This window comes from Perca fluviatilis, chromosome 1 (genome assembly GCF_010015445.1).
Source record: "Perca fluviatilis chromosome 1, GENO_Pfluv_1.0, whole genome shotgun sequence".
NCBI lineage: Eukaryota > Metazoa > Chordata > Actinopteri > Perciformes > Percidae > Perca > Perca fluviatilis.
Genome location: NC_053112.1, coordinates 35,404,514 through 35,432,414, shown reverse-complemented (window position 1 = coordinate 35,432,414; position 27,901 = coordinate 35,404,514). Strand labels below are relative to the sequence as shown.

The window sequence follows — 27,901 nt, the reverse complement described above, 5'->3', positions numbered from 1 at the left end:
GTGTTAGAAGCTCTGGTAATTAGGGCATTGGCAGCGCTTTTAGCCTGTGTGTGTGTGTGTGTGTGGTGGTAGTGGGGAGGGGGGGCTTAGTGCTGGAGCCATCCCCGATGTTGCTATGATACGGGGACGTGGAAGGTTTACATTAACTTTAACAACAATATGGCGCTGCGTCTTAAGCTCTATGGGCTCAAATGGCTCTTGTGGTGCTGAAAAGCGGGCAGTGAAAATGTCCTTTTCTGAGCCAATCAAAGTTGCACTTTCTTTTTCATTAAAAATACTTGGGGGAAAACTAGTTTTTAATGTTACTGGTTTTCTTCTGTGGTTAGAGGGTGCAGCTGAGCTCTTTGATGTTTTTGATTCTTCTGGGTGGTGCTACATCCTTACAAGGCAAGAGACCCTAACTAAATAAACGAGACGAAAAGACAAAAGACAGATTTCAATAACTGGACATTTAGATTCACTACAGCTTTAGAGTCTGGCAGTCATACATGTCCAGTTCAGAGAGTAAAGACAAGAGAGTTTGTTGTGGTTTGTAAGGAAGACAAAGCATATTTTAATGTATAAAACAATGATTTGAAATGTTTTAGTTTATTTATGAAATAGTATATTTGTAACTGAACATTTACAAACATATAAGCGCACACACACACACACACACACACACACACACACACACACACACACACACACACACACACACACACACACACACACACACACACACACACACACACACACACACACACACACACACACACACACACACAGCTTGCTCCTATATGCTGAACCCAGATCAAACACACACACACTCTGTTGTTCTGCTAACTACAAGTGAGATAGACAGGGACAGATGAAGGAAAGAGGCAGACGTGTATAAAGTACGGGTCATACTTGAGTAAAAGTACAAGTGTTCTATAAAAAAAGTGACTTGAGTAGAAGTTGAAGTGCTCTGTAAGCACCACACTTAAGTAGAAGTACTAAAGTATTCAACATTTTGTACTTAAGTATTGCAAGTAGTTTATTTTAAAATCTACTACTCAAGTACTGAAAGTAAAAGTACAAGTATTGTGTTATTTATTTAGTTAGTTTGAATATCATATTGTTTATATTATGTCAAATGTTTAGCCTAAGGCTGTAGCCAAATATATTATATTAAAAATAACAAATATTAACAAATACTGAAATAAAATGTACAATTATCACACTGTGCAAGTAAAATGAACATCCTCTCCAGCACAGTAACGATTAAAGCCACGAAAAACGTATCCCACACTAGCTAGTAACGTGTGATGTACAGGAAAGGTAGCAAGCTAGCAACAACATACAGATAAACTAGGAGCTTCACATCACAGGGTCAAACGGTTAACATTCAGGACTCACTGCAGACTCAAACAACTCAGGAATAGCTTCATCTGCTGCAACAATAGCTAAATAGAAAGAGTACAAACTTACATCGTCTCGGACTTCTGAACGGGCGATCGCCATAATGAAAAGAAACACGACGCGATCTCGTAATTAGTGTACGTAACTAACGTACACACACTGTAACCTACACAGTCTCCGTAGCGTGAGGAATTCACAACAGTAACGAGTAACGATGCAGCACATACAAAATGTATCGGAGTAAAAGTATTTCATTCATTGAAAATATGTACTCAGTAAGAGTGGAAGTAGGAGAAAAAAATAATACTCCAGTAGAGTACAGATACAGCCTTTTAGTACTTAAGTAGAGTAGTGAAGTACAGTGGGGAGAACAAGTATTTGATACACTGCCAATTTTTGCAGGTTTTCCCACTTACAAAGCATGTAGAAGTCTGTAATTTGTATCATAGGTTCTCTTCAACTGTGAGTGACGGAATCTAAAACAAAAATCCAGAAAATCACATTGTATGATTTTTAAGTAATTCATTTGCATTTTATTGCATGACATAAGTGTTTGATACATCAGAAAAGCAGAACTTAATATTTGGTAGGGAAACCTTTGTTTGCAATTACAGAGATCATACGTTTCCTGTAGTTCTTGACCAGGTTTGCACACACTGCAGCAGGGATTTTGGCCCACTCCTTCATACAGACCTTCTCCAGATCCTTCAGGTTTCAGGGCTGTCGCTAGGCAATACGGACTTTCAGCTCCCTCCAAAGATTTTCTATTGGGTTCAGGTCTGGAGACTGGCTAGGCCACTCCAGGACCTTGAGATGCTTCTTACGGAGCCACTCCTTAGTTGCCCTGGCTGTGTGTTTCGGGTCATTGTCATGCTGGAAGACCCAGCCACGACCCATCTTTAAAGCCAAGATCTCGCGATACATGGCCCCATCCGTCCTCCCCTCAATACGATGCAGTCGTCCTGTCCCCTTTGCAGAAAAGCATCCCCAAAGAAGGATGTTTCTACCTCCATGCTTCATGGTTGGGATGGTGTTTTTGGGGTTGTACTCATCCTTCTTCTTCCTCCAAACACGGCGAGTAGAGTTTAGACCAAAAAGCTCTATTTTTGTCTCATCAGACCACCTGACCTTCTCCCATTCCTCCTCTGGATCATCCAGATGGTCATTGGCAAACTTCAGACGGGCCTGGACATGCGCTGGCTTGAGCAGGGGGACCTTGCGTGCGCTGCAGGATTTTAATCCATGACGGCGTAGTGTGTTACTAATGGTTTTCTTTGAGACTGTGGTCCCGGCTCTCTTCAGGTCATTGACCAGGTCCTGCCGGGTAGTTCTGGGCTGATCCCTCCCTGCAATAAAATGCAAATTAATTATTTGAAAATCATACAATGTGATTTTCTGGACTTTTGTTTTAGATTCTGTCTCTCACAGTTGAAGTGTACCTATGATAAAAACTACAGACTTCTACATGCTTTGTAAGTAGGAAAACCTGCAAAATCGGCAGTGTATCAAATACTTGTTCTCCCCACTGTAGTTCTATTTCGTTACTATACAGCTCTGGAAAGAGTTGACCATGTTACCTACAGCAAAGTACCCAGGGAGAAAGATGAATCCATGACCTTAAGACCATATGAGAGGGAAACACAGGGATGGGAGAGAGGGTGTCTATAGAAAGACAAATGAAGAGAAATGAAGACAAAATAGATGGAGAGGACAGGGGCTCTTGGGAGAGAAACAATACAATAGTTGAAACGAACAAGTCAACCTGTCTGGTGTTTAAGAAGAGAAGGAACATGGTGGTGCCTGGGAAACAAACACAAATGCACGCACACACACACACACACACACACACACACACACACACACACACACACACACACACACACACACACACACACACACACACACACACACACACACAATTTTACTGGTAATCATGTGTTTTCCTATCACTGTACAGTACACACCTGTGACTCATTACAGATGGAGACAGTGGCATCAAAAAGACGGACTGTGGAGGTATAGGAGAAGGTGTAACAGAAACTCTTACTCTTTTTTGCCAAAACAGGAAATTAGGGGGAGCTAGGTGTAGGCTCAAAGCCATATGCACAAATTCAATTGCAGCCTTTGTGTGTGTGTGTGTGTTTGTGTGTGTGTGTGTGTGTGTGTGTGTATGTGTGTGTGTGTGTGTGTGTGTGTGTGTGTGTGTGTGTGTGTGTGTGTGTGTGTGTGTGTGTGTGTGCGCACACGCGCGCGCTGAGTGGCTGCTCTGTCCTGTGAAGTGTCTTTGTTTGCTCCAGTTGACCTTTTAACAAACCTGCAGACATTTATTAATTAATTTGAAAGTGGATGCTAGATAATGCACTCTTTCTCTTCTTCCTCTTCACCCTTTTTGCCTCCTCTTCTCCTCTCCCTCTGCTTATAATACATGAAGCAAGGAAAAGAAGTTTTAAACATTTTTAAAATTGCTAGAACACATCCAACAGTCGAATTGGATCATACCTAAACCTGCCTAACTGTGATTTGAACAAGGAGGAGTAGGAGGAGGGTGGAGAGTTGAGGGCTGTGCTGCAGCGTGATTGGCAGGCTAGCCTTTGTCCCCTCCCCTTCTCGGTAACTGCTGCCTGATGGGGGCGTGTCACTATGGAAACGGAGCCGAGTATCCGAGAGAATGGAACTTCCTAGTCAGTCTGTCAGCTAAGTGTGTGGAAGAGTGTGTGGGGAACAGAGGGAGACGTGTATGATGTAGTAAGAGAGACATAGAATGTTAACAGTGAGATACAGTATTATATCTCCTTAGTGCAGCTAAAGCAGATAGTTTGAGGCTAATTCATAGGTGTGTGTGTGTGTGTGTGTATGTGTGTGTGTGTGTGTGTGACAGGCGTGCTGAGGCATGGCTCCATCCAAGTCAGCTGTCTGCATGAATTTCCTGCCCTAGTCCGAAGAAGCTCTGTCAGCCTCAGCGCACGTGTGCGTGTGTGAGTGTGACTGTTTTCATGTGTGTTTGTGTGGTTCAGACATGTAGATTGAGCAGTCAGTGGGTTTACTCCTGTGTGAGAGGAGAGCAGGATGAGCCTGAGGAAGAGGCTCTCCTTCAAGCGAGTCTGGAACTTCAATACAGTAAGTAGTATGCACACACACACTTACTGTACAATGCTGCACAAGTGGTCTGCATAGAGAGAGTGCACATATTTCTGTATTTATTTTAATTTTTTTTATAGCAAGAGGAAGTGAATTGAAGGATAGACTCACTTTCTCATTTATTTATGCCCATAGACGCAAAGTTGACTAATGACTAATTCAAAATATTCAAACATCCTCTGATTTATAAGCCAAAGTTTTTTTTTTAAATAACAAACCACAGTCTAGTTGTAATGCTGCCAAAGTGCAGAGAGTGGAAAAAATTCAGCAGCACTTTTACCGACATTATTTCCCTCTGCACCGTTAATGAAAAAAATCAGAGAAGGATGGAACGGGCAAGAGAAGTGGGAATGTTATTCAGTGCAAGTGACAGTGTATACCAGTGTTATTCTGCTAACTACAATAGTTGAAATGAACAAGTCAACCTGTCTGGTGTTTAAGAAGAGAAGGAACATGGTGGTGACTGGGAAAGTGTGTGTAAAGGTAAAATGAGACAGAAAGACTAACAAGAGACGGCTCTAGGGTGTTTCCTTTCCTCTCAAAGCCAGATGTGTTTCGGGCCAGAGAGGGACATAGAGAGAAAGAGAAAGAGATTGAGACAAATGGAGGCAAATACAGAAAGAGCTTATTTTTTCTTGCCTCTGTAGGTCACACTGTATGGGTTTTTGACTCAAAGACTCGCCTGGTGTGTGTATGTTTGTTTAAAGGAAAGTGAGAAAAAAAACAGCTGTAAGACAATGGAAAGGTGTGCTGACTAACCTGACTAATTTCTTGTGAATTTCACTTAATTCAGTGTGGACTGGCAGCTGTGAGTGTGTTCAGACGGAAGTATTTGATCAGATTGTATTGTGTTAACGTCTTGCACCCTCTTCTGTCTGTGTGCGTTAAAGGCAACCAGCCAAGTAAAACAAACCGTTATCACCGCCTTGGCCTCTGACTCACATCTCCTGTGTGGCTCCCTGCAGGAAAACAAACATGATCCACATTCCTTCCTTTCATAGAGAGTGGATATTGATTCCTGAATGCATCACAGGGATTTCTGGCTTTATCCCAGAATTCCAGAGACAGTCACAGAGCGTTTCACTTAGGAATAAAAAAAAAAAGGTTTTGAAATGTTTGTAGGGACGTTTAGATGGCGAACACATACGGCCATTGACACAGAGTTTTGCTGATTGCTCTATGTTGGTTTATACATTGATTTAGTCATTTATGTTTTTGAAAATCTTTTAAGGAAGTGATTCGATTTGTGCGAATCTGTTTTCTTCATCTCACTGGGAGAGCATTATCACCCATGCTCACACCTGCAGAGCCTCATTTGACTTTTGGATCATTAACCTAATCAGCTTGTTCTCCTCAGCCCATCCTCTCTCTGAGTTACACTCCGCTAAAGCTAAGCGGTTTCATGGTTGCCAGTCCTGGCAGGGTGACTCTGGTCTTCTCAATGGCAGCCACTATTCACCTCATATTCAAAAGTAAACACACAGGCACTCATACACATTGAGACTGTTGGCGCAACAGCTTCCTCCTCAACTGGAAGCATGTGTGTGTGTCAGTGTGTTTGCGTGGAAATGACAGTGTGTGTGTGTGTCATTTGTTTCCGTTATAGGTGCGGCCTCCTGTAGTAATGCCAGTGTTTACAGGTACATGAGTAGACAGAAGATATGTTCAGTGTTCTTCCATATGTCAGTCTCTTAAGTCATATCATTCCTTACCAAAGGTGGCAGTTACAGCTCCGGTGTTGGAGCCAGGAATAGGTTCCTGTGGTCCAAACAGTGTTGTCTTTGTTTGTGTGTTTGTGTGTGTGTGTGTGTGTGTGTGTGTGTGTGTGTGTGTGTGTGTGTGTGTGTGTGTGTGTGTGTGTGTGTGTGTGTGTGTGTGTGTGTGTGTGTGTGTGTGTGTGTGTGTGTGTGTGTGTGTGTGTGTGTGTGTGTGTGTGTGCATATGTTATCCCTGACAGTTTCTCTCACAGATAGACTTTTTTTTTTTTTTATTCACCCTGTTAAGTGTTACTGGCTGCTCTGTGTCTTATCCTATAAAACAGAACGTCTTTTTCCAGGAATCATCGTCCACCTAGACGCATGTAAACAGACAGGGAACATTTTCGGAAACTTAAGATTGTTTAAGGAGATTTGTATGGCGTTTAACATATTAATATTATGATAACAGTGAGCATGAACGGCTGTAAATTGTACCCTGTGTTTTGCCATAGTTTGAACTTGACGTCCAGGCTTCATAACAGATGACGTAAGCCACCCGTCTCCCACTGGTCACAGCTAATAAAGCACTTGGGACCTGTACACACAGTGACCAACCACTCCCTGGAGACACACACACACAACATGAACAAGCCTGGCATGTGGCTACAAGGTGGCATTTTATGTTCAGGGAGGATGTTGGTGTACAAACATGTTGTGACCTGTTGACAAAATGATCATGTTTTTAAACCACACATAATCCAGCGGGTCATTTTAACACTACTGATCAACAAATAAAGTATAAAGTAGTACAACACTACAAATCCCACCTATCAGCAGCAGCGATGTACTAGGAAGGAAAAATAGGTGTGGACGTTTGAACCAGACCAGTGTGTGTTGCCAGAAAATGTGGTGAAGACATGTGATTCAGCCATCTTATCTTTTGTTGAAGTGGATGTGAGAGTGTGTTCATTGTATAACTGTACACAACACTTCCACTGTATCACTGCTCCGAGCACAGCACTTCTCAGAACACCATAATATTCGGTGGGCGGAGGCATTATGTTCACGGGTGTCTGTCTGTGCGTGCACACGTCCGCCTGTCCGTCTGTCCTATTCTCGTGAACGCGATATCTCTGGAACCCCTGGAAGAAATGTCTTCACAAATGTCTACTGGGGCTCATGGATGAACTGATTAGATTTTGGAGGTCAAAGATCAACGTCACTGTGACCTCACAAAACGCACTTTTGGCCATTTCTCAAGAATTCCTACACTAATTATAATAGTTCACAGAAATGTCTAATAGGATAAGGCAAGGCAGCTTTATTTGTATAGCACATTTCAGCAACCGGGCAATTCAAAGTGCTTTACATAAAACATTACAGAGCAGTTAGAAAACAATTCAAAACAAATTCAAAACATTAAAAGACAAGATAAGATGATGAAGTGATGACATTTTATATCCAAAAGGTCAGGTTCACGGTGACATCATAATGTTTTGCAAAAACACTTTTCTGGCCAATATTCATCACCATAACGGATATACTGAATTGGTGACACTGATCTTGAAACTGTGGTGACTGTATAGAGCTCCTGTTTTGTCGGGTTGAAGATGTGTTTGAAGCTTCCACGTTTCGCCAAACAATGCAATAATAGCTTTTGATACTTTCTATTAAATTCCTTCAAAGTCTTCACTACATACAGTATATTATGTAAGACATTGATGTAAACTGCAACTTGACTGCTTGGCAGAGGCATACAATCAGAAGGCAGTAATTCTGGTTTTTATTTTATTTTTGTGAATTCAAATTTTAAGAAAATTAGGGGCCAGAATCCGCAGGCTGACTGAAATAAAAATAAAGAAAATAGGCAACTGGACCAATTACAAATAGGGCATCAGATAAGATTTGACATTACTGAATATATCTACAGTATCTACCAACAAGTGCTAAAATGATTGGTCCATTGATGATCAGATGTTTCAATAATTTTATCAAGTTTATTTAGTCAAAAAATAAATAGTAAAGACCTTTGGACTATTGGTTGGAAAGAACAAACAATTTGAACTTGTCATCTTGGGCTTCAGGGAATTGTAATGGGCATTTTTTTTTACTATTTTATAGACTAAACCTTGTATTAATTTATTAATAAAAAACAATCAACAGATTAAATGATACCTACAAATAATTGTTACTTGTGGTCATATTTCCAATGACGTTTGTTTTTTGGCATTGATAGTAATTCCTTATTATTCTACAATCTATTTAGGACTGCATTAGAGTTATATAGAATAATTAGGCGAGCTGGTATAGTTTGTCCACCAGAGAACACAAACAAGTTGATTTTTGAATTGTAAAATGTCCTGCTGGGTACAAAAATTCTCTTTTATGTGTTTAAAAAAAAATAAAAAAAAAATAGACATAACAAGCTGTGCCTACACCAGAAAAACATCACAGTCAGGCATTTTGATGCACATGTCAGTGCAATAGAAAGTCAAGTATTTAGTATAAATGCCATTTGACTGAAGTGATGCTGCATGGCTGCAGACTCTTGTTGGTCAATGAGAACTGTGACTAGAATTGTAACCTGTGGGACATGAGACATCCTGCACAAACCAGCCATTTTTAAATACCCAAGCTACCAAGGACACCACAATTTTTTTTCCATTCACTCGCCCAGATTTACACTGAGGAGCAACTATCCGCAACGTAAAACGAAAAGAGAAAAGAACCTGGTACCAAAAGTGAGTCGAGTTGAGTCCAGCTGAACCATGCAGTAGGAACAAGGCATAAGCTTGCTAGTGTAGCACGCCAACATCATTATATCTTTGCAGTTGTTACTTATCATAGGACCAAACTGCCAGAGCCGGCCCGACCCATAAGCGAACTAAGCGGCTGCTTAGGGCCCCGTGGCTACCAGAGGGCCCCCAAGAGCGCTTGAAATGTCCCACAATAGAGCTCAGAACAGAGCCAGTCTATTTAAAGATAATGTTGCTGCTAATAGGTCTCACATTAGTCTTTAAATGCGTATTTGTACATTATGAGTGCTTAAACTATTATTTACAATACACAAGTTGGTTAAGTGCCAAGTGCAGTGGCAACATGTTACAATGTGTCGAGTCCACAAACCAAATCCTGCATAGGGCCCCCAAAAAGTCTAGGGCCGGCCCTGCAAACTGCTATTCTACTTCATTGTTGAAAAGATGTTTTAAAAGTGCAGGATTTTCTGTCTCGTGGGTCGTTGTCTTTTGTTTTGTGTCTGCCCTAAAAATCAGCACCAGTTCGGCAAGCCCGTACACTGAAATGGTTGTCATGCAACATGGTAACTGACTTTTTCTGAGGCTGTTTAAATGGCAAACAAATACTGTGTTGACATGGCAATTGATAAGAAGAAACCATTAGCTACAGTTCTTTTTGAAATTCACAAAATTCATAACCACACACACATTCTGAAGCTTTGCTTGGAACCGAGTCCACTTATGTGGAAACCATAATCATGACCATCAGTCATGTGCTGCGGTGTCTTTTACATTTACTCTATGATATATGGGACGTAAAAGCCCCATTGATATCTGTGAACAATTAGCCTCAGCAGAAAACAACTGCAGACAATATTGGCGCTGACATAGCGGTAAATCCCTTCTGCCAGTTATACTGACGTAGAGCTCACTAAGTTTGAAAGCAGTGCAGGCTAAAAGTAGAACACACTTTGTGACATACTGGGGGGGGGGGGGTAGTAATTGCTATTATGATCTTCTATTCTCAAGACTGTTACATTTTCCAGCTTCTCTGTGGATAGGGGGTTAGGGAGAGGGAAAACCCCAGTCATTCCCTGTGGGCTCACAGGGTCAGGAATGACCAGGATCTGCCAGGAGAGGAGGGGAAAGCCACTGGAATGACTTAAGGAAGGTTTGAAGGAGGGAGGCAGGGAGGGAGGGAGTGGAGGAGGGAATGACTGAGGGAAGAGTGGAAGGAGAGAGATGGTAATGGGGGACAAAGAAAGAATGAGTGGGGTGACTGGATAGGAGGAAAAAGAACAAACAAAAGGAGGGAGTGTGAAATGGGTTAGAGGTGCAGGGAGGATAGAGAGGAGAGGGGACTCGACTAGGGGCCAAACCACTCCACCACAGAGTACGTCTGGAAGTGATCACACTGGGGCTGAATGGGGGGGTGAACACACACACACACACACACACACATGCAGAAGAATGTACCCTACATACAAAAGACACCTCTAACAGATGTCGACCACATGCATACATAGGCTTAACCCATATAAAATACACAGTATGTCCAAACACACACATGAAACATACACTCACATCAGCGAGAATACACACTGTTGAAATGTGTGAGATGTGAAATGTGTGGGAGTATAATCAGAGTAGGGATCAGGTAACCAGTTTCCACTGGGGAGGGTTCTGCCTCTGCCGTTTTGCTCTTGTCCTGGGAAATGGTTCGACCACAATCAACTGCTATTAAGTCACAAAATCTCTTTTCGCACGCCAGTGCCAACCTCGACTCGTCCGAGGACAGTCTGAAATAGCTAATCCCAGTGATTACGCTGGCAGTGCCATCTGGCCACGAAAGCTTGGCCCAAATGAGAAAATGGCCAAGATGCACCTGAATCAAAGCAGCGCATATGCTGCCCCAGGGGGTCACCTCAATTAGATTTGATTAGTTTAAAAGTGTACATGTCGTCTTTGTCAGGATATTGCAGGATTTGTGTATGCAGCAATTGTATTATCGTTCATATTTTTGAGAATTGACTAACCGGAGAGTGATTGCTGTGGTGACCTGGTTACTGTAAGATTTGATTTATGATCCAAGGATGGATAATCATTGTGTTAGTGCTATAAGATGCTTGCCTGATTTCAGACAATACTGTCTACTAGTTATACTTTGTATACATATTTCTCATCAGTCAACTCTGTGCAGTGGGCGGATTCAAAGGTCTAGACCCAGGCAAATAAGATGCTGCTTCCAGACAAGAGAGTACAGTTTTTTTTTTTCCTTTTACAGTCTGTGGAAACAGACTTATTTAGACTACTAGATGCTTCTATTTTTGTTTTAGAGTCAGTTTCAGTTTTAGTCATTCATTCTTTTAGACGCAAAGACGTACTCCTACAAGTAATGACATTTTCTTTCAATACTCTCCATGTTTAAACTCTTCGTGCATGTGTTCTTGTAGAAACTGCATAAGAAATGCATTTCAGTACAGTATATCCACATGGCTGGGAAATTAGGCTTTTCCAGCCCTCTAATGCTTTACTTATATACTGGGCTTCTTTCGTAAATGACGTTTAATTAATCGGATTACTGCAAAAAGCTGACCGTAACTGGGCTACTTAAATTCATGTAAATTCTCTGAGTGAAGTAACTGCAACTATATACTGGTTCCCCATGCATAGTGATGGAATTAACTCAAGGTAGTAGCTGTGATCCCTCTGTACTAAAGTCTGCTTTCAGACTCTGTGGGTAAAGGCAGGGTGTGTGTGTGTGTGTGTGTGTGTGTGTGTGTGTGTGTGTGTGTGTGTGTGTGTGTGTGTGTGTCCGTGCACACCATGTCATAAACAGCTGTGCAAATGCTGCTCAGTGTTTAGTTCAAATATAATATACGTTTCAACAAAGTGTTCCAAAATTGCTAAAAGTCTTAATAAATGTCTGCATTGCAATTGCCAGTGACCATCAATTGTCATTCAACTTGGGAGAAACTACTTGATTTCTCAGATATGAAGTTGAAACATTTCTAACTGATGACCAGAAGATAACCCCATAGAAACAAGTCAAGTCATCCAGGAGACTCCCATGTGTCTGTGCTAAGTGAGTAATATAGAGAGCATTCAAATTTCCAAATGCAAATGTACCATTGAAAAAAACGTTCAGAACCCCTCAAGCGGCAACCTCCCGGGCTCAAAAAATGAAGCCAACGCAGAAGTGCCGAAAACTGCAGTTCCTCGAATGGCCACCTGAGGCTGGCTCCGAAAGGCAGTCAATTCACAGCAATGGTAAAATGCTAAACTTTACGGCAGAAATAAACATGCCTGGTACACAAAAATGGTTTATAATAATAATATAAAAAAAACGGTTTTGGTCTTTATAGCTCACCCTTTATGACAACTGCAGGGTCTATGTTCAGCACCAGCAAATATGCACTCCCATCATATGAGTAATTTTAAAGCCAGTCATTAGGGAGATTAGCAGTCAAATTAAAAGCAACAAAAGCTTCTGAGAGAAATACAGTGTTAATTCAGTGTGGATTATTTAACCAGAGATCTAATGCGAGTTTGGTATTCTGTCTTTAACAAACACGTCTGTCTTTAATTGGTGCGTACCCACCCGCATGTCTCTCTCTCTCTCACTGTCTCTTTCTGTCTCTTTTCCCCTTTTCTCTTTTGTCTACTCCTCTCCTTTTGCTCTTTCTGAGTCACAGAGCGTTTCAAATATGTTCCAGAGTTGGCTACATTACTGATGTCTGTGTCAAATGATCTCATCCTAGCTCAGCATGTCTGGGATAAAAATCACTACATTGTGTGTGTGTGTGTGTGTGTGTGTGTGTGTGTGTGTGTGTGTGTGTGTGTGTGTGTGTGTGTGTGTGTGTGTGTGTGGGTGTGTGTGTGTGTGTGTGTGTGTGTGTGTGTGTGTGTGTGTGTGTGTGTGTGTGTGTGAGAGAGACTCAAGTAAGTTTGGTTTGAATATGCGTCTGTATAGTCATCTTTGTCTGTTGTGTGGGATTAGATTAGATACATGTTTGATAACTTTATCTGTAATTGGTGATCATGAGATATGCAAGCAAACATCACACTTCACACACACACACACACACACACACACACACACACACACACACACACACACACACACACACACACATACATACAGTAAGCCCCACCCCTCTTAGGAGGCTTTCTTGCAGAGCAAGCACAGCCAGTTCAGAGATTCCACCCACACACAAGACAATGAGTGTGGGCGCTAACCTGACTGTGTCATGATGTGAAAGCGTGTTATGATAATGAGCCAGGTTCTGTGAGAAAAACAGTCATTCTGTGTTTGTGTCTGGATGTGGCCAAAAGTGCGTGCCCGGGCAGCTGCCTTTTAGCCCGCATGCATTGTGTGAGCTTGTATGACTATGTGTCATCTGTGTGATGAGGGAATCTGCTAATCCATGTCTCTCTGTGCTTCTTTACAGTCCGCCGCAGTCTCCGATGGAGGTGAGTAGATACTTCTTTGCAACATTTGAATACCTGTTTTTAATCTATGACTCTCTAATTGGCTTATCGAATTGGCATACCCTCATCCTTCAGTTGTGATCTACTTTAAGTAGCATTTAATGGGATGAAATAAATGGCTTATTGTGTTGGGCCAGTTGTCCTCTTCTAAAGTGAAGGCTTATGGCCATGTCCATTGTGGACACCTCATTAATATGTGGCTGCTTTTACTCATTCTGGTTTCACCTGCTCAACGTCTGCCCCACCTCTTCCTGCTGTGCTGAGGTTGGCAGGCTGTATCCTAAAGATTGTCCCACATTTGTAAACATTACAACAACAACAACTTGTGTCAAATCATGGACAGGACCTGAGATACAGAACACGGGGCTCTTCGTCCTGCAATGAAAGGATAAATTAGTGGTTTTGCATTCACCCTACTAATTTCTACTCGGGTTTGTGAAACAGCATTGGGAATCAAATATGATAGTTTGGAAGTTCATTACCAAAATGCATTTGTATTCTGTTGGGTCTGTACTTTTAATTAGCACGTCAAACCTTTCAGGCATTTTCTCTGTGTTCGTTTAAGTGAACTTGTGTTGTCAAGCGTGCAATTAGCATGTGCTAACAATAACGAAAGGTCTCTGATTTAGGAGACTTCTAATGGTGCTTTAACGCCTCACAAATGCACATGAAAGACAATGCATGGCAGATGGGAGATAAAAGGAGGAAGAGAAGGAGGTGGGAAAGAAGACAAAAGGGTATAGAATGCATGGAAGACATGTTTACAATCGGCTCCAACGTAGTCTTTCTGTCTGGCCACTTCTTCACACCACGTGTTTGTGGAAAGGAGAATGTGTTGTTTGTGAGTGATGAGCAAAGCTCTCTCTCTCTCTCTCTCTCTCTCTCTCCTTGCACAGTTATGTGCATGTAATGTAGGGAGTATGATGGTATAGGACAGGGGTATCAAACTCATTTTAGTAATGGGCCATATACAGAACCAATTTGATCTCAAGTGGGCCAGACCAGTAAAACCATTGCATAATAATCTCATAACCTCCAAATGTGTCCCTTTCTTTTAGTGTAAAAGGGTTAAAGTACATTCTGCAAATGTCTAAAATGAATGAAGAATCTATTTACAAAACAGTAAGCACATGCGGCCTGCTACTCTTATCAGGGCAGTGAGACCCCCGGTGGATAAATAGTAATATTGACTTCTTTGCCTACTTAACAATTCTGTGGGACACTTGATAATCATAATCAAATATAAAAAGATTAACACTAGTAAAAGAGGGTAAGATTTGTACACAGTTACCTGGTAGTGTCACTGTAACTTTCTCTTTACCAGTTGCAATAAGAGATTCTTACACACCAATGCATCAATAATTATAATCCAGTAATGTAATATATACTAATCTGAAATGGGCCATTCTGCATGAGTACGTTTGCTTTTAGAACTTTAAGTATATTTTAATGCTAATACAAAAAAGGATCTTTACACTGTGGTGTTGCTACTTTTACTTCAGTAAAAGATCGAAATATTATTCCACCACTGGCTGCTTTACAATGAAAGTCCTCTAAAACTGCTGTTAATTACTGTGTCATTTGAATTTTAAACTCTCAAATGACTGGTTGTGACTCAGATTTTGCAATTTCATGAATACTAGTTCTTTTAAAACGTTTTTTTTTCTTCCTGTCAGCAATGATAAAGCTACACACTACATTTTCATGTTTAATACAATTTAAAGTTATTCCGTTTCATAGTCGTTTTTGTACACTTATCGAAAACTAATGAAATCAATCATTGAGTTTAACATGATAATGTATCCATAGTTCAGTGTAGACACCGCTTGTTAATGTTGACACCAGGAAACCGCTCACAATAATGTGTATTTTCAGAGCAAATGATTTATTTTAAGAAGTATAGTTGATGTTGATTACAGCAATTAGACCTGCAGAGTCATTTGTAAGGCCTATAGCAGTATTATATTACATGCTGCATTGGCCTTATTACGAATCCATCTCACACATTTTTATTTATTTTTATCTATTAGAAAAGTCAAGACAAGAATAGTTTGACAAATATTATTCCTTGTTCTTTTAATCTGTCAGTTTGTGTGTGTGCGTAGCAGCATGGGGGCTTCCTGCAGGCCTCATTAGTCTCAGTAGTGGCCTTCCATTAACCAAGCTCCTCATCAATACTGCAGTTTTTGTATGTGTGAGTGTGTGAGTGTGTGAGTGAGTGAGTGAGTGAGTGAGTGAGTGAGTGTTCATGCAGGTGTGTGTGCCTTTTGAGCACATGAATGCGCTTTTGCTCTAGTGTTTTTAGTTCCGTCCTCCCTCGCCTCTGAATTATTCATCATCTCAAGGCCTGTGTGTGCTTGTATCACTTACCTACCTGCTACCTGGAAGCTCACCGAAGTGTGTGTGTGTGTGTGTGTGTGCATGCCTTTTGTGACCTGACTCTCTTTGTGATCTCTCAGGTTGTCAGCCAGGTTGCTCGCCACCACCAACAGCCTCTCTCTCTCTCACTCTCTCTCTCCTTCTTCTCTCCCTGTTTTCCCTCTCTCTTGCACTTCCTTCCTGTGATGTTGTCAGCTGTGCGTGTGTGTGCCTCGTCTTGGACTGTGTGTTCCACTTGGTGTGTTTGAGTTTGCGAGGGGCCCTGATAGGGGGAGTATGGATGGAGGGGCTTGGTTACCCCTCAGGATTCGCTGCATGCCCCGCTGGCACCACACAGGCTCCTACCAGCTCTACCCAGGTGAGGATACAGCTGGTGCCTCAAATACTTCTTCTCCAACTAAAGAAAATGTAGATTTGAGGCACAGAGGAGCAATAAAGCAGTCATTTTGACAGCAGAGGCTTTGATGTTGAGTATTAGTTTAGCTTTAGTTCAGTTACTGGAGTTATTTTAAGGATTGCCAAGTTTAAAAGGAGCCCCCGTGATCACAAGATGCAGATGGTTTGTTAAATAAATGGTTTTGTAACTTGTTGTGTTCAAAAAAGATATTGTCAGTCTGAATGGTTTTAAGTGTTGTACCTTTTCTCTGCGGTTTCTTTTCTCCGTCTTCATTACAAGAAGCAAGTGAATTGAATGTTAGCTTTAGAAGGAATACAGAGTTAGGAGTGATGCTGTCTGTGGACCTAATTGTGAGAATTCTGTCACTGTGCTTTGCATTTACACAGTAATCTCTCTCTTAGTGGCTGATTTCCTTTTGCATGTTTAGCTTAATGTACCGTCTGTGAAAAATGTACTTCATTGTATTGTAGTATTCAGTAATCTTATTTAAAGCCCCTGGAAACTTTGGTTTTAAATCTTAAGTAGTTCTCTATAACATTTATTGTTTTCAGGGCCTTTAAAACCTTCCTCTTTGAATATTTCCATTTCATTTTAGTAATGAAGGTGGCATAAATGCTCTCTCTCTCTCTCTCTCTCTCTCTGGTTCTCTAACTGTGTATATCAAGCTCTATTTATTTTCTATTTTGCAGACTATACAGTGCCTTGCGAAAGTATTCGGCCCCCTTGAACTTTTCGACCTTTTGCCACATTTCAGGCCTCAAACATAAAGATATAAAACTGTAATTTTTTGTGAAGAATCAACAACAAGTGGGACACAATCATGAAGTGGAACGAAATTTATTGGATATTTCAAACCTTTTAAACAAATAAAAAACTGAAATATTGGGCGTGCAAAATTATTCAGCCCCCTTAAGTTAATACTTTGTAGCGCCAACTTTTGCTGCGATTACAGCTGTAAGTGGCTTGGGGTATGTCTCTATCAGTTTTGCACATCGAGAGACTGACATTTTTGCCCATTCCTCCTTGCAAAACAGCTCGAGCTCAGTGAGGTTGGATGGAGAGCGTTTGTGAACAGCAGTTTTCAGTTCTTTCCACAGATTCTCGATTGGATTCAGGTCTGGACTTTGACTTGGCCATTCTAAAACCTGGATATGTTTATTTGTGAACCATTCCATTGTAGATTTTGCTTTATGTTTTGGATCATTGTCTTGTTGGAAGACAGATCTCCGTCCCAGTCTCAGGTCTTTTGCAGACTCCATCAGGTTTTCTTCCAGAATGGTCCTGTATTTGGCTCCATCCATCTTCCCATCAATTTTAACCATCTTCCCTGTCCCTGCTGAAGAAAAGCAGGCCCAAACCATGATGCTGCCACCACCATGTTTGACAGTGGGGATGGTGTGTTCAGGGTGATGAGCTGTGTTGCTTTTACGCCAAACATAACGTTTTGCATTGTTGCCAAAAAGTTCGATTTTGGTTTCATCTGACCACAGCACATTCTTCCACATGTTTGGTGTGTCTCCCAGGTGGCTTTTGGCAAACTTTAAACGACACTTTTTATGGATATCTTTAAGAAATGGCTTTCTTCTTGCCACTCTTCCATAAAGGCCAGATTTGTGCAGTATACGACTGATTGTTGTCCTATGGACAGAGTCTCCCACCTCAGCTGTAGATCTCTGCAGTTCATCCAGAGTGATCATGGGCCTCTTGGCTGCATCTCTGATCAGTCTTCTCATTGTATGAGCTGAAAGTTTAGAGGGACGGCCGGGTCTTCGTAGATTTGTAGTGGTCTGATACTCCTTCCATTTCAATATTATCGCTTGCACAGTGCTCCTTGGGATGTTTAAAGCTTGGGAAATCTTTTTGTATCCAAATCCGGCTTTAAACTTCTCCACAACAGTATCTCGGACCTGCCTGGTGTGTTCCTTGTTCTTCATGATGCTCTCTGCGCTTTACACGGACCTCTGAGACTATCACAGAGCAGGTGCATTTATACGGAGACTTGATTACACACAGCTGGATTCTATTTATCATCATTAGTCATTTAGGTCAACATTGGATCATTCAGAGATCCTCACTGAACTTCTGGAGAGAGTTTGCTGCACTGAAAGTAAAGGGGCTGAATAATTTTGCACGCCCACTTTTTCAGTTTTTTATTTGTTAAAAAAGTTTGAAATAGCCAATGAATTTCGTTCCACTTCATAATTGGGACCCACTTGTTGTTGATTCTTCACAAAAAATTACAGTTTTATATCTTTATGTTTGAGGCCTGAAATGTGGCAAAAGGTCGAAACGTTCAAGGGGGCCGAATACTTTCGCAAGGCACTGTACTTGCATTTTAAGCAAGCATTTTACTTGTTTGGCTTGTCTGTTTTTTTGGGAAGGATATGGGAAAACATTTACCATTAACTGAATTTTTATTTTGAAGAGGAACATTTGGGAATATTTCATCTCTTGTGCTTTAATATGCAATGGTGTCTGAGACTCCTTTCTTGTTGTTTATAGCCAGACATTACTGTTGTGATAGTGTTGCCCTGTGTCTCCTGCCTCTGTGGCACTGAATAGGATAAGTGGTTAAGACAATAGATAGATTGATTAATGTTCACATCTCATTCACAGCAATATATTTCAATTAATGACTGAAGCAGAAGTCGTAGGAGTCGTTTACTATGCAGTTTGAAACCGATTGAGAGTGAATGAGCTCAACGGTTTGAAATAACTTAATCGTCAGTATGAAAACTTTCATTGATAACATGAAACCGGTGGAAAATGTGCAAAAGTGGAAATCACACTAGAAATATACACATGACTTACTGGGCAGCATGCTGGTCTTTCAGTTTATTTAAAGGACGTGCGTCGTCTCAGGCACCTGACTGGTGATGCCTTCCCTCTGGCTGTTCTTGTATTTAGTTTTATCTCAACTGAGCATCCCACTTTCAGTTCACCAGGCCTGAAGCTCTGTTATTCTGGGTATTCTCAGCTTGGGCCTTTGCAAGTCTGTCCAAACATTAGGAACACAGACATACTGAGCTCTAGTGGTGGGAAAAATAATCAGCTCACAGAACAATGAAGCGTCCATGCACAAAACTCCTTAAATGGATTGTTAAAATGGCGCTTCATGAGTTGCTACAGTGTTCAAAGTATTAGGCAAATACTTTAGGCAAATACTGTACTGTTGGGAGTTGTTTCAAGATTAAATCAACTAGTCGGTGAAAACTAAGTACTACACAAGGATGGCGTGTGCAGTGGAGCGTGTTGTCAACATACTTTCAACAGAACCGAACTGAATAGCGTGAAGCTGCAGGGATACATCTGTTACAGTAATAAACAATAGTGGAATTGCGTTATTTTTCAATGTATTGACTGTCTGTGGTATTGTATTGTGACGTGTTATTTTACACAATTCTCTTGTCTACAACTACAGTAGTTCACTAGTGTCTGCTGTAATCAGGGCTGTAGTACTTTAGTCCAGACTCGAGGCGCTTTTCTGTTGTCTTGGACTCGTCTTGGACTCGTTGGTATTTGGACTTGGACTTGTCTCGGAGTCGGGCATTGGACTCACCATATATTCTAGTTGGTTTCGACTGAGTCCAGCACTGAATGCTTTTGTTCTAAAGTAACTTCCTCCTTCAAAAATAAGCAGGTGTCGAGATTGGTTGCCTGGTATACGCCTGGCTGCATCATATACAGTAGGCTACCTCAGTCATCAGGTATCAATCATTTTCATGGCCTTTATTATGCAGGACAGCTGAAGATCTGAAAGGGGAGAGAGAGAGAGAGAGAGAGAGGGAATGGCATGCAGCAAAGGGAAGAAGAATATCTGTATGTTAATTAACACACACATATTGGCCTAAAACACACACACACACACACACACACACACAGTTGAAATGAATGGTTAGATCAAATCTGTGATATCAGTACGTACTGCAGGGATTGTGTAAGTGAAAGTGTGCTGTAGGGGTGTTAAGCGAAAAGCAAAGCGAAAGACGAAGCAACAGAAAACCACAGAAGTGACATGTGTGGGTAGAGAGTCTTCACTGGACGGGCTATTACTCTGGCCTTATCATCGGTATGGGCCACACTGTGCTACTGATAGTGCTGCCTTCAGGTAAAGCCCTTGCACACAGAGGAAAACAAAACAACAAACAGGGAATATTACCATTTGATTTTAACCATATCACCCATCCCAGACCAGACCACACAGTGCTCATGCTTTTGAGAATGTGTAGAGTAAAAAAAAAAAATAAGTATGGAAATCAAAACTCTAGATGCATAAAAAATTTAATTTTAATTATTGCAGCCTTAATGAAATCACAATGGGGGGAATCCAGAGATTATCAGCCATACATCACTTCAACTATTTTGATGTTATGTGTGTATCTCCATGTTGTACAGAACTTAACAGCGTGGAGCTGCAGGGCTGCAGCAGCGACAACAGTCTGAACAGTAATGCCAGCCTGCCCAGCGTTCAGAGCCACCGGCGCCACACTGAGAGGAGAGTGGCCAGCTGGGCTGTCTGCTTCGAGAGACTGCTGCAGGACCCCGTGGGAGTCCGCTACTTCTCGGTACTATAGCAGCACTTGGCTGGTGTTGACCAGCATGATCACATAACAGATAAAAAGGGACTTTAAGCAAACCTTTCTGATGTTGCATAGTTAAAAGCTGATCAGATTTGCTTCTGTCGGGTGGGTTTTCTGGGTCTTCTGGCTTTCTGTGTATATTAGTTTGCCTGATTTGTGCTTATTTTTGATCCGCATTTAATTCCTGTGTTTCAGGAGTTCCTGAAGAAAGAGTTCAGTGAGGAGAATATCCTCTTCTGGCAGGCTTGTGAGTTCTTCAGCCACGTCCCTGAGAATGACAAGAAGCAGGTAACAGACATGCAAGACATTGTTTGACACACATGCATCCATTTACACCCCGATAATGAGGGGAAATGTTACGTCTTAAACAGCTCTCTTCATTCCTCATCTTCTTTTATTACTGTGTCTATTACTGTGTTTTTTTATCCATACCTCATCCTTTCCTCCACCCTTCATGTCCCCTTCTGACGCTCACTTTTCCTGACTCACTCCAGCTCTCTCAGCGTGCCAGGGAGATCTACAACAGCTTCCTGTCCAGTAAAGCCACAACACCGGTCAACATAGATAGTCAAGCCCAGCTCGCTGACGACATACTCAACGCCCCCCGACCTGACATGTTCAAGGAGCAGCAACTGCAGGTAGCGTATACATTGACCACCAATTCAAGAAGTTATTTATCGAAATCACAGGAAGCACGGGGGCGGGATGGAGGGGGTGAAAAGAGGCTTCCCTGAAGAACAAATGTATTATTACTCATAAAACTGAATCAAAACAGAACAGACCTCTATTGAAAACACAACATAAGATCAACTATTCATATTTGCCTGCTTTCTGTATCATGGATGTGAATGGCTTCTTACATGTCCCCATGTCGTGGGGGGTGGGGGGCTCCGGATGTTCAAACTCTGATGAGAGTCACGAGGCGAGAAGGATATCCTCACCATAACCTCCTTTATTTTTACACATCAAACATGCACACCCAAAGACACACACACACACTAACACGCACACGCACACATATCAAAGCCTGAGATCAACTTTTCCAAAATACCCCTGGGCTCGTTAAGATTTTGGGTCAGACTTATACACACGTGTGGACGTATGCATACACACATTGATACACACATATACAAACCCCAGTTCCAATGAAGTTTGGAAGTTGTGTAAAACGCAATTAAAAACCGATTACAATGTTTTGCAAATCCTTTTCAACCTATATTTAATTAAATACACTACAAAGACAAGATATTTAATATTCAAACTGATAAACTTTTTTGTTTTTTTGGCAAATATTCACTCATTTTGAATGTGATGCCTGCAACACGTTCCAAAAAAGCTGGGACAGGGGCATGTTTACCACTGTGTTACATCACCTTTTCTTTTAACAACACTCAATAAGTGCTTACTGTATTGTTGAAGCTTTGTAGGTGGAATTCTTTCCCGTTCTTGCTTGATGTACGACTTCAGTTTCTCAACAGTCCGGGGTCTCCGTTGTCATATTTTGCGCTTCATAATGCGCCACGCATTTTTAATGGGAGACAGGTCTGGACTGCAGGCACACCAGTCTGGTACCCGCACTCTTTTACTACGAAGCCACGCTGTTGTAACACATGCAGAATGTGGCTTAGCATTGTCTTGCTGAAATTAAGGGACAGACACAACTTATTTTTTATTACCTTGTGGTTTTAGGATTCCAAGAAATCAAATTCATTTGTATGCCCGTAGTCATCTTTGAACATGAGCAACGCCAAAGGGCTGCTCGTGGGATATTAGACTTTTACTTCCTCTTGAATCGACTTCCTTTCTCCCTTCCTCCTTTCATTCCTTGTCTTTTTTCCTTTTTGTTTCAATACTTTTGCCATTGCATGTTTTTCCATCCTCTCTTCTTGCGCTTCATCCCCCTTTCCTTTCTAGTTTAGCTTTTTCCTACCCTCCTTTTTGTGTGCTGTCATTGCTTTCTGCTTTCAGTATTGACAACTGATTACAAATTTCCTTCCTTTTCACGTTTTTAGATCTTCAACCTGATGAAGTTCGACAGCTACACGCGTTTCCTTAAGTCTCTGCTGTACCAGGAGTGCATGCTGGCGGAGGTGGAGGGGAGGCCCCTGCCTGACCCTTACCACATCCCCAGCAGCCCCACCTCCAAACACAGCACCACAGGCTCTGACCGCTCCAATCTCTCCACACCCAAGAAGGTAACACAATGCAAAGCCTCCACAAACACTTCCACTTGGCTGTGTCGTGTCACAGTATTGACAGTATTATTATCAGAATACACAGAAACATTGGGAAAAAGGTCAATCGTGGCATCTGGTTAGTCTGTATGTATTTCTGTTGGAGTTCTCCACTGGGCTTTCATTCATCCTTTGGTGGGTGTCTATCTGTGTGTTCGCACCTGTGTCTTCCCCTCTTCATTTATTTTGTTTGTATCTTATAGGAGGACAAAAAGAGCAAGTCGGGCAGATCTTTAAATGAGGACAGTCGAGATGATTCAGGAGACCGGAAGAAAGGCATGTTTTTCTCCTGGTCTCGCAACAGGAGCTTCGGCAAAGGCCCGAAGAAACGAGAGCTGGCTGACTTTAACTACAGTCAGTAGTTTTAAACGTCTTCAAAATGTTATTGTTTTTAAAAATGAACACATTTAAAGTGGAGGGATATTTTTTTTACGGGGGATACAGAGATTTGGAATTATCCCCTCGTTTGTCTTTCTTCTAGACGCTAATGATGAGGGTATTCCTTTTCAGATTTCTCTGGCAGCAATGGTCGCCGAGAATCCCAGGGTTCGCTGTCTTCAGGAGCCAGTCTGGAGCTGGGGACGTCAGGGTCAGGGAGGAACGAGGTCAGTCTGGAAAGAGACCTCACTATATAATTAGTTTGGACAGTAATGGGCACATAGACATTCATTTCAGCACGGAGCGTGGTTATCTTCACCCTCTTCCTCTCAATTTATCTGCTTTAAAGCAACTCAAACAAAAAACACTGACAATAGTAAAATAATGTCTGTTTTTCCTCCTCTCAACCTCCATTTCCATTGTCTCTCTTATTTTTTTAACCCTCATCTCACTATCTCCTCTCCCCCTCCCTGTGTCTGTCTCCGTTTTCTTCCCTCAGGGTGATGTTTCCCGTGGCGCAATATCAGTGTCAACAGAGCGCGGAGGGGGCAGCGCCCCCTTGAGGCAGTGTAACATAAGCTTGCCCGATGGCTCATGTTGCTCTGTGCCACTGAGGGCCGGAGTGTCTATCAGGGACCTGCTGCTTGGTCTCTGTGAGAAGCTCTGCATCAACCTGGCAGCTATAGACCTCTTCCTGGTCGGAGGGGAGAAGGTAAATGATGATTACAAGTACCACTGATTAATATAATTGCTGCTTTATTTAGAAGTCAGTGATCCCACTTAAGGTTTAGACAACTTGCTGGACATCTTTCATGATGACTTCTCTCTTTTTCTCTGTCTCACTCTCTCAGCCACTTGTTTTAGACCAAGACTGTATGACATTGTGCTCTCGGGATCTCCGACTAGAAAAACGAACTCTCTTCAGGTACGGTAATATGCAGTGATGATAAGCGTTCAAACATTTCAAACCAATAATACTGTAGGAGTACATTTTGAGTGTACGTGCCGGCCTTGAAACCATGATCAACACTTATATTGCTGCTACAGAAAAAGGTTTCCGAACAAACGGTTTCTTTTTTCTTTTCCAGACTCGACTTGGTCCCTATTAACCGTTCGGTAGGCCTAAAAGCAAAGCCCACTAAGCCAGTGACTGAGGTCCTCAGGCCTGTGGTGGCCAAATACGGCCTGCACCTTGCTGACTTGGTGGCACGCATTGTAAGTCCATTCTGGCTACCTGTAGATAGAAAGAAAGAAATGGGCAGACAGGCACTGTATGTGATGATGTCAAACTCATATTGTGTGTGTGTGTGTGTGTGTGTGTGTGATGCGATGCAGAGTGGGGAGTTGGAGCCATTAGATCTAGGTCTTCCTATATCCAACCTGGACGGGCTGCGAGTAGTATTAGATATTGCAGAAAACACTCCTGGAAAAGGTAAGAAACACACATGCAGTTGCTGTTAATAAAAATGTAATCTGCTGTCTCTCAATCGCAACATACTGAACAAAAAACTAGTACATGTATTGTCTCAATTTTGCATCTGTATGCTCCCTTTCCTTCATTCAGCAGACAAACAGAAAGTAGCTCCCTCTAAGAACCTCGTCCCGGCGTCAACAACCAGAAACCAATCGACAACAGTAAGATCTCCCACAGCTTCTTATTTTCCCGTTTTCTTCTCACCCTGGAATGTTCCATAACCCACCGAATGTCTCCTCTTCCTGTTTGATAATGTCACGCTACTAAGTGTCTCTCTTGCTGTCTTCAATCACCCATGTCTGTTTTGCAATATGTAAAAAAATGTGCGCAGGTGTATGATGTGTGTCTCTGGCAGCGTTCCGCCTGTGTGTGACTGTATTTATGTGCTCTGTTGCTGTGGGGCCCGAGAGCCCTGTCACACTCTCAAGGTTCCTAATGTTCCGTTATTGTGGTCTGCCTGTGGCCGAATGCATCGTCAACTTTTCTCTCTGGTTTGCTAGTTCTCTTTCTTCCATAACAAACCCAGTGGCCGGGTGACGGTAGCCCAGCATCGCAGAGTGTTTGCTGGATCTCAGAACCTCAAAGACCTCCTCTGTGCACCTGGAAAGAACTTAGTTGGTGGTGGCAGTAGCACTTCAGAATGCTGTGCGGGATTTCTTGTTTTTTATTGGGGCTTTAACCTGGTTCATGACCATCTGTAATGGTCATTCATGCTTTCTTGGTTGATTTAAAAAAAAAAAAAAAAAAAGGGTTTTCTCACTTGAGAGGCAGTAGTGTGGCTTTAAGTAGAAGAAAGTCGGTCCCTGTGGTGTTGTGTGTAAGCCTACATGTTGGTGATGCTTAGTACACACAGTGTTAAGCATTGTGGTTGTCTGAATGGAACATTCCACCTGTCTTTCAATTAGAAATTATCGTAGATATATGTTTTACTACAGTTATATTGATTATTGTAATTACACAAAACCAACAAATTCATTATCATACTTATTTTGATCCCACTTATTTGTCCTTCTCAAAAGCAGCATCGTTGAAACGTGTGCCCCCAACCCCCCATTAGATTGTTCTCATTTTACAATTAGTTACCCTCCTCACCATCAGTAGCTCTGGTCCCTACGTGTTGTCATTACTTGTGCCCGTACTTGCGCCAACATGACTTACCAGGGCTCTAATGCCCCGCTCCGCTCTCCTTGTGGCCCTCAGGGGGAGGACAGGCCATCAGGGAAAGCCGGTTCAGCCCACCCCCATGGGGAAAACGGCAAGACTGGGCCCAGCCCTGACACAAGCAGCCAGCCCTTACCCAACCACTCTGTCTCTCACCATAAGGCTCCGGAGAAAAGAAAACAGAAAAAGATTAATGTAGATGAAGCTGAAGGTAAAGACTGAACGAGCTCCCTCTCTCTCACTCTCTCTCTCTCTCTCTCTCTCTCTCTCTCTCTCTCTCCTTTGTTTCTGTAGCTTGGTTGCTGTGATCACACTAACCCTTTTGCCTGTCTGGAGTATTGCAGAAGCAGCACCAAATGCTTTCAAAGCTAGCTAGCTACATGTACCCCAGTCACATCTGCTCACACTGAATGTAGCTTTGACTTGTCTAACTGATTGATACATACCCTTTGCTGCATGTTTTTCTGAATTACAATGAATGTGTTTAACTGTTTTTCAAGATGTTATTATGGGGGATTATTCATTTATATGTGTGCATGTGTGTGTGCACACATGCGCGCGTGTGTGTGCCTATGTGTGTCTGTACATCTGTTTGTGTGTGTGTGTGTGTGTGTGTGTGTGTGTGTGTGTGTGTGTGTGTGTGTGTGTGTGTGTGTGTGTGTGTGTGTGTGTGTGTGCGTGCCTGCAGAGTTCTTCGACCTCATATCCAAAGCTCAGAGCAACCGAGCAGACGACCAGCGAGGCCTGCTAAACAAAAGCGACCTGCAGCTCCCAGACTTTCTGCGCCTGTCACCAGTGGCAACCAACCAGGCTGCGCCTCCTCCTTACGGCCCCGAGCCCAGTTGCTCCACCCCTTATTCCCGTAACCCCAACAACGGCAGCTTCCCTAGCAGTGGTCGCCGGGGCAATAAGGCGAACAGCAACGACAGGGGAGGAGGAGGCGGCGGCAACCACTTGCTCAGCTCGAGCCATCAGTCCCAGAGCTTGGACTCTGCACTGGGAACTGAGAGTGGAGGGGGGAGGAAAGCCCAACCACCTCCTCCGTTTCCTGGCACCATCTCCCCCATCCACCCGTCCCAGAGTGGCCAGCGTGGTCTCCTTCAGGAGTCTGGCAGGGGAGAATCGGTCCAGATGCTGGAGGAGGACACGCTGTCTGATCTAACTCTCGTGGGAGAGGGGGACATTAACAGCCCCAGCCTCAACTACGTCACTCCCTCTGCCCTACAGTGCAAACCCAACCCCCGACCCCAACAACAAGCACAGGATGGTCGGCCTAGCTCAGGTACTTCCCCTGTGTGAACTCTAAATACTTTTGAACTTTCACCTCTTCCTTCACCTGACTGTGAGCGGGACTGGAGACCCGATAAAGTCAGTTTGAAGTTCCTCATTGGTCACACTTGGCCCAGAATGCATCCAGATCTCCTCCCTTTATTTCATGAATATTTAATTCCAGAAGTGTAAAATATAGTAAGCAATGTAAAAGACTGAGCTTTTACCACTGTTAATTTAGTCAAACAATGGATATAGTGAGTTAATATATGATATGTATATATGTGTGTATATATATATACACATATATATATATATATATATATATATATACAATTGTATATATATATACACACATATATATATATAATTGTATATATATATACACACATATATATATATATGTGTATATATATATATATATATATATATATATATATATATATATAATATGTATGCTCTACCTTGTGCTCAGCAAAGACTATAAGTCAACAACGGCCTTACGATAAACTAGATCAGACACATGAAGAGAGGAAAAATGGATGCATAGGCTTGTCCATTTCCCTGCGTGGTTTATAGCTGTGT

At 42.2% G+C, this 27,901-nt stretch overlaps 1 protein-coding gene across 1 annotated transcript in view; it reads left to right on the top strand.

The window, feature by feature from the left end:
- Positions 1-27,600, top strand: part of rgs12b (regulator of G protein signaling 12b) — a 46,397-nt gene extending 18,797 nt beyond the window's left edge. Inside the window, 14 exon segments of the mRNA XM_039816493.1 lie at positions 13,405-13,426; positions 20,616-20,785; positions 20,996-21,088; positions 21,295-21,438; positions 22,813-22,995; positions 23,238-23,388; positions 23,545-23,639; positions 23,912-24,124; positions 24,264-24,337; positions 24,501-24,627; positions 24,748-24,844; positions 24,977-25,047; positions 26,087-26,258; positions 26,736-27,600. Of these exon segments, the coding sequence (XP_039672427.1) occupies positions 13,405-13,426; positions 20,616-20,785; positions 20,996-21,088; positions 21,295-21,438; positions 22,813-22,995; positions 23,238-23,388; positions 23,545-23,639; positions 23,912-24,124; positions 24,264-24,337; positions 24,501-24,627; positions 24,748-24,844; positions 24,977-25,047; positions 26,087-26,258; positions 26,736-27,346 (2,223 nt within the window). The 3' untranslated portion in view covers positions 27,347-27,600.
- Positions 27,601-27,901: the final 301 nt, after the last annotated feature.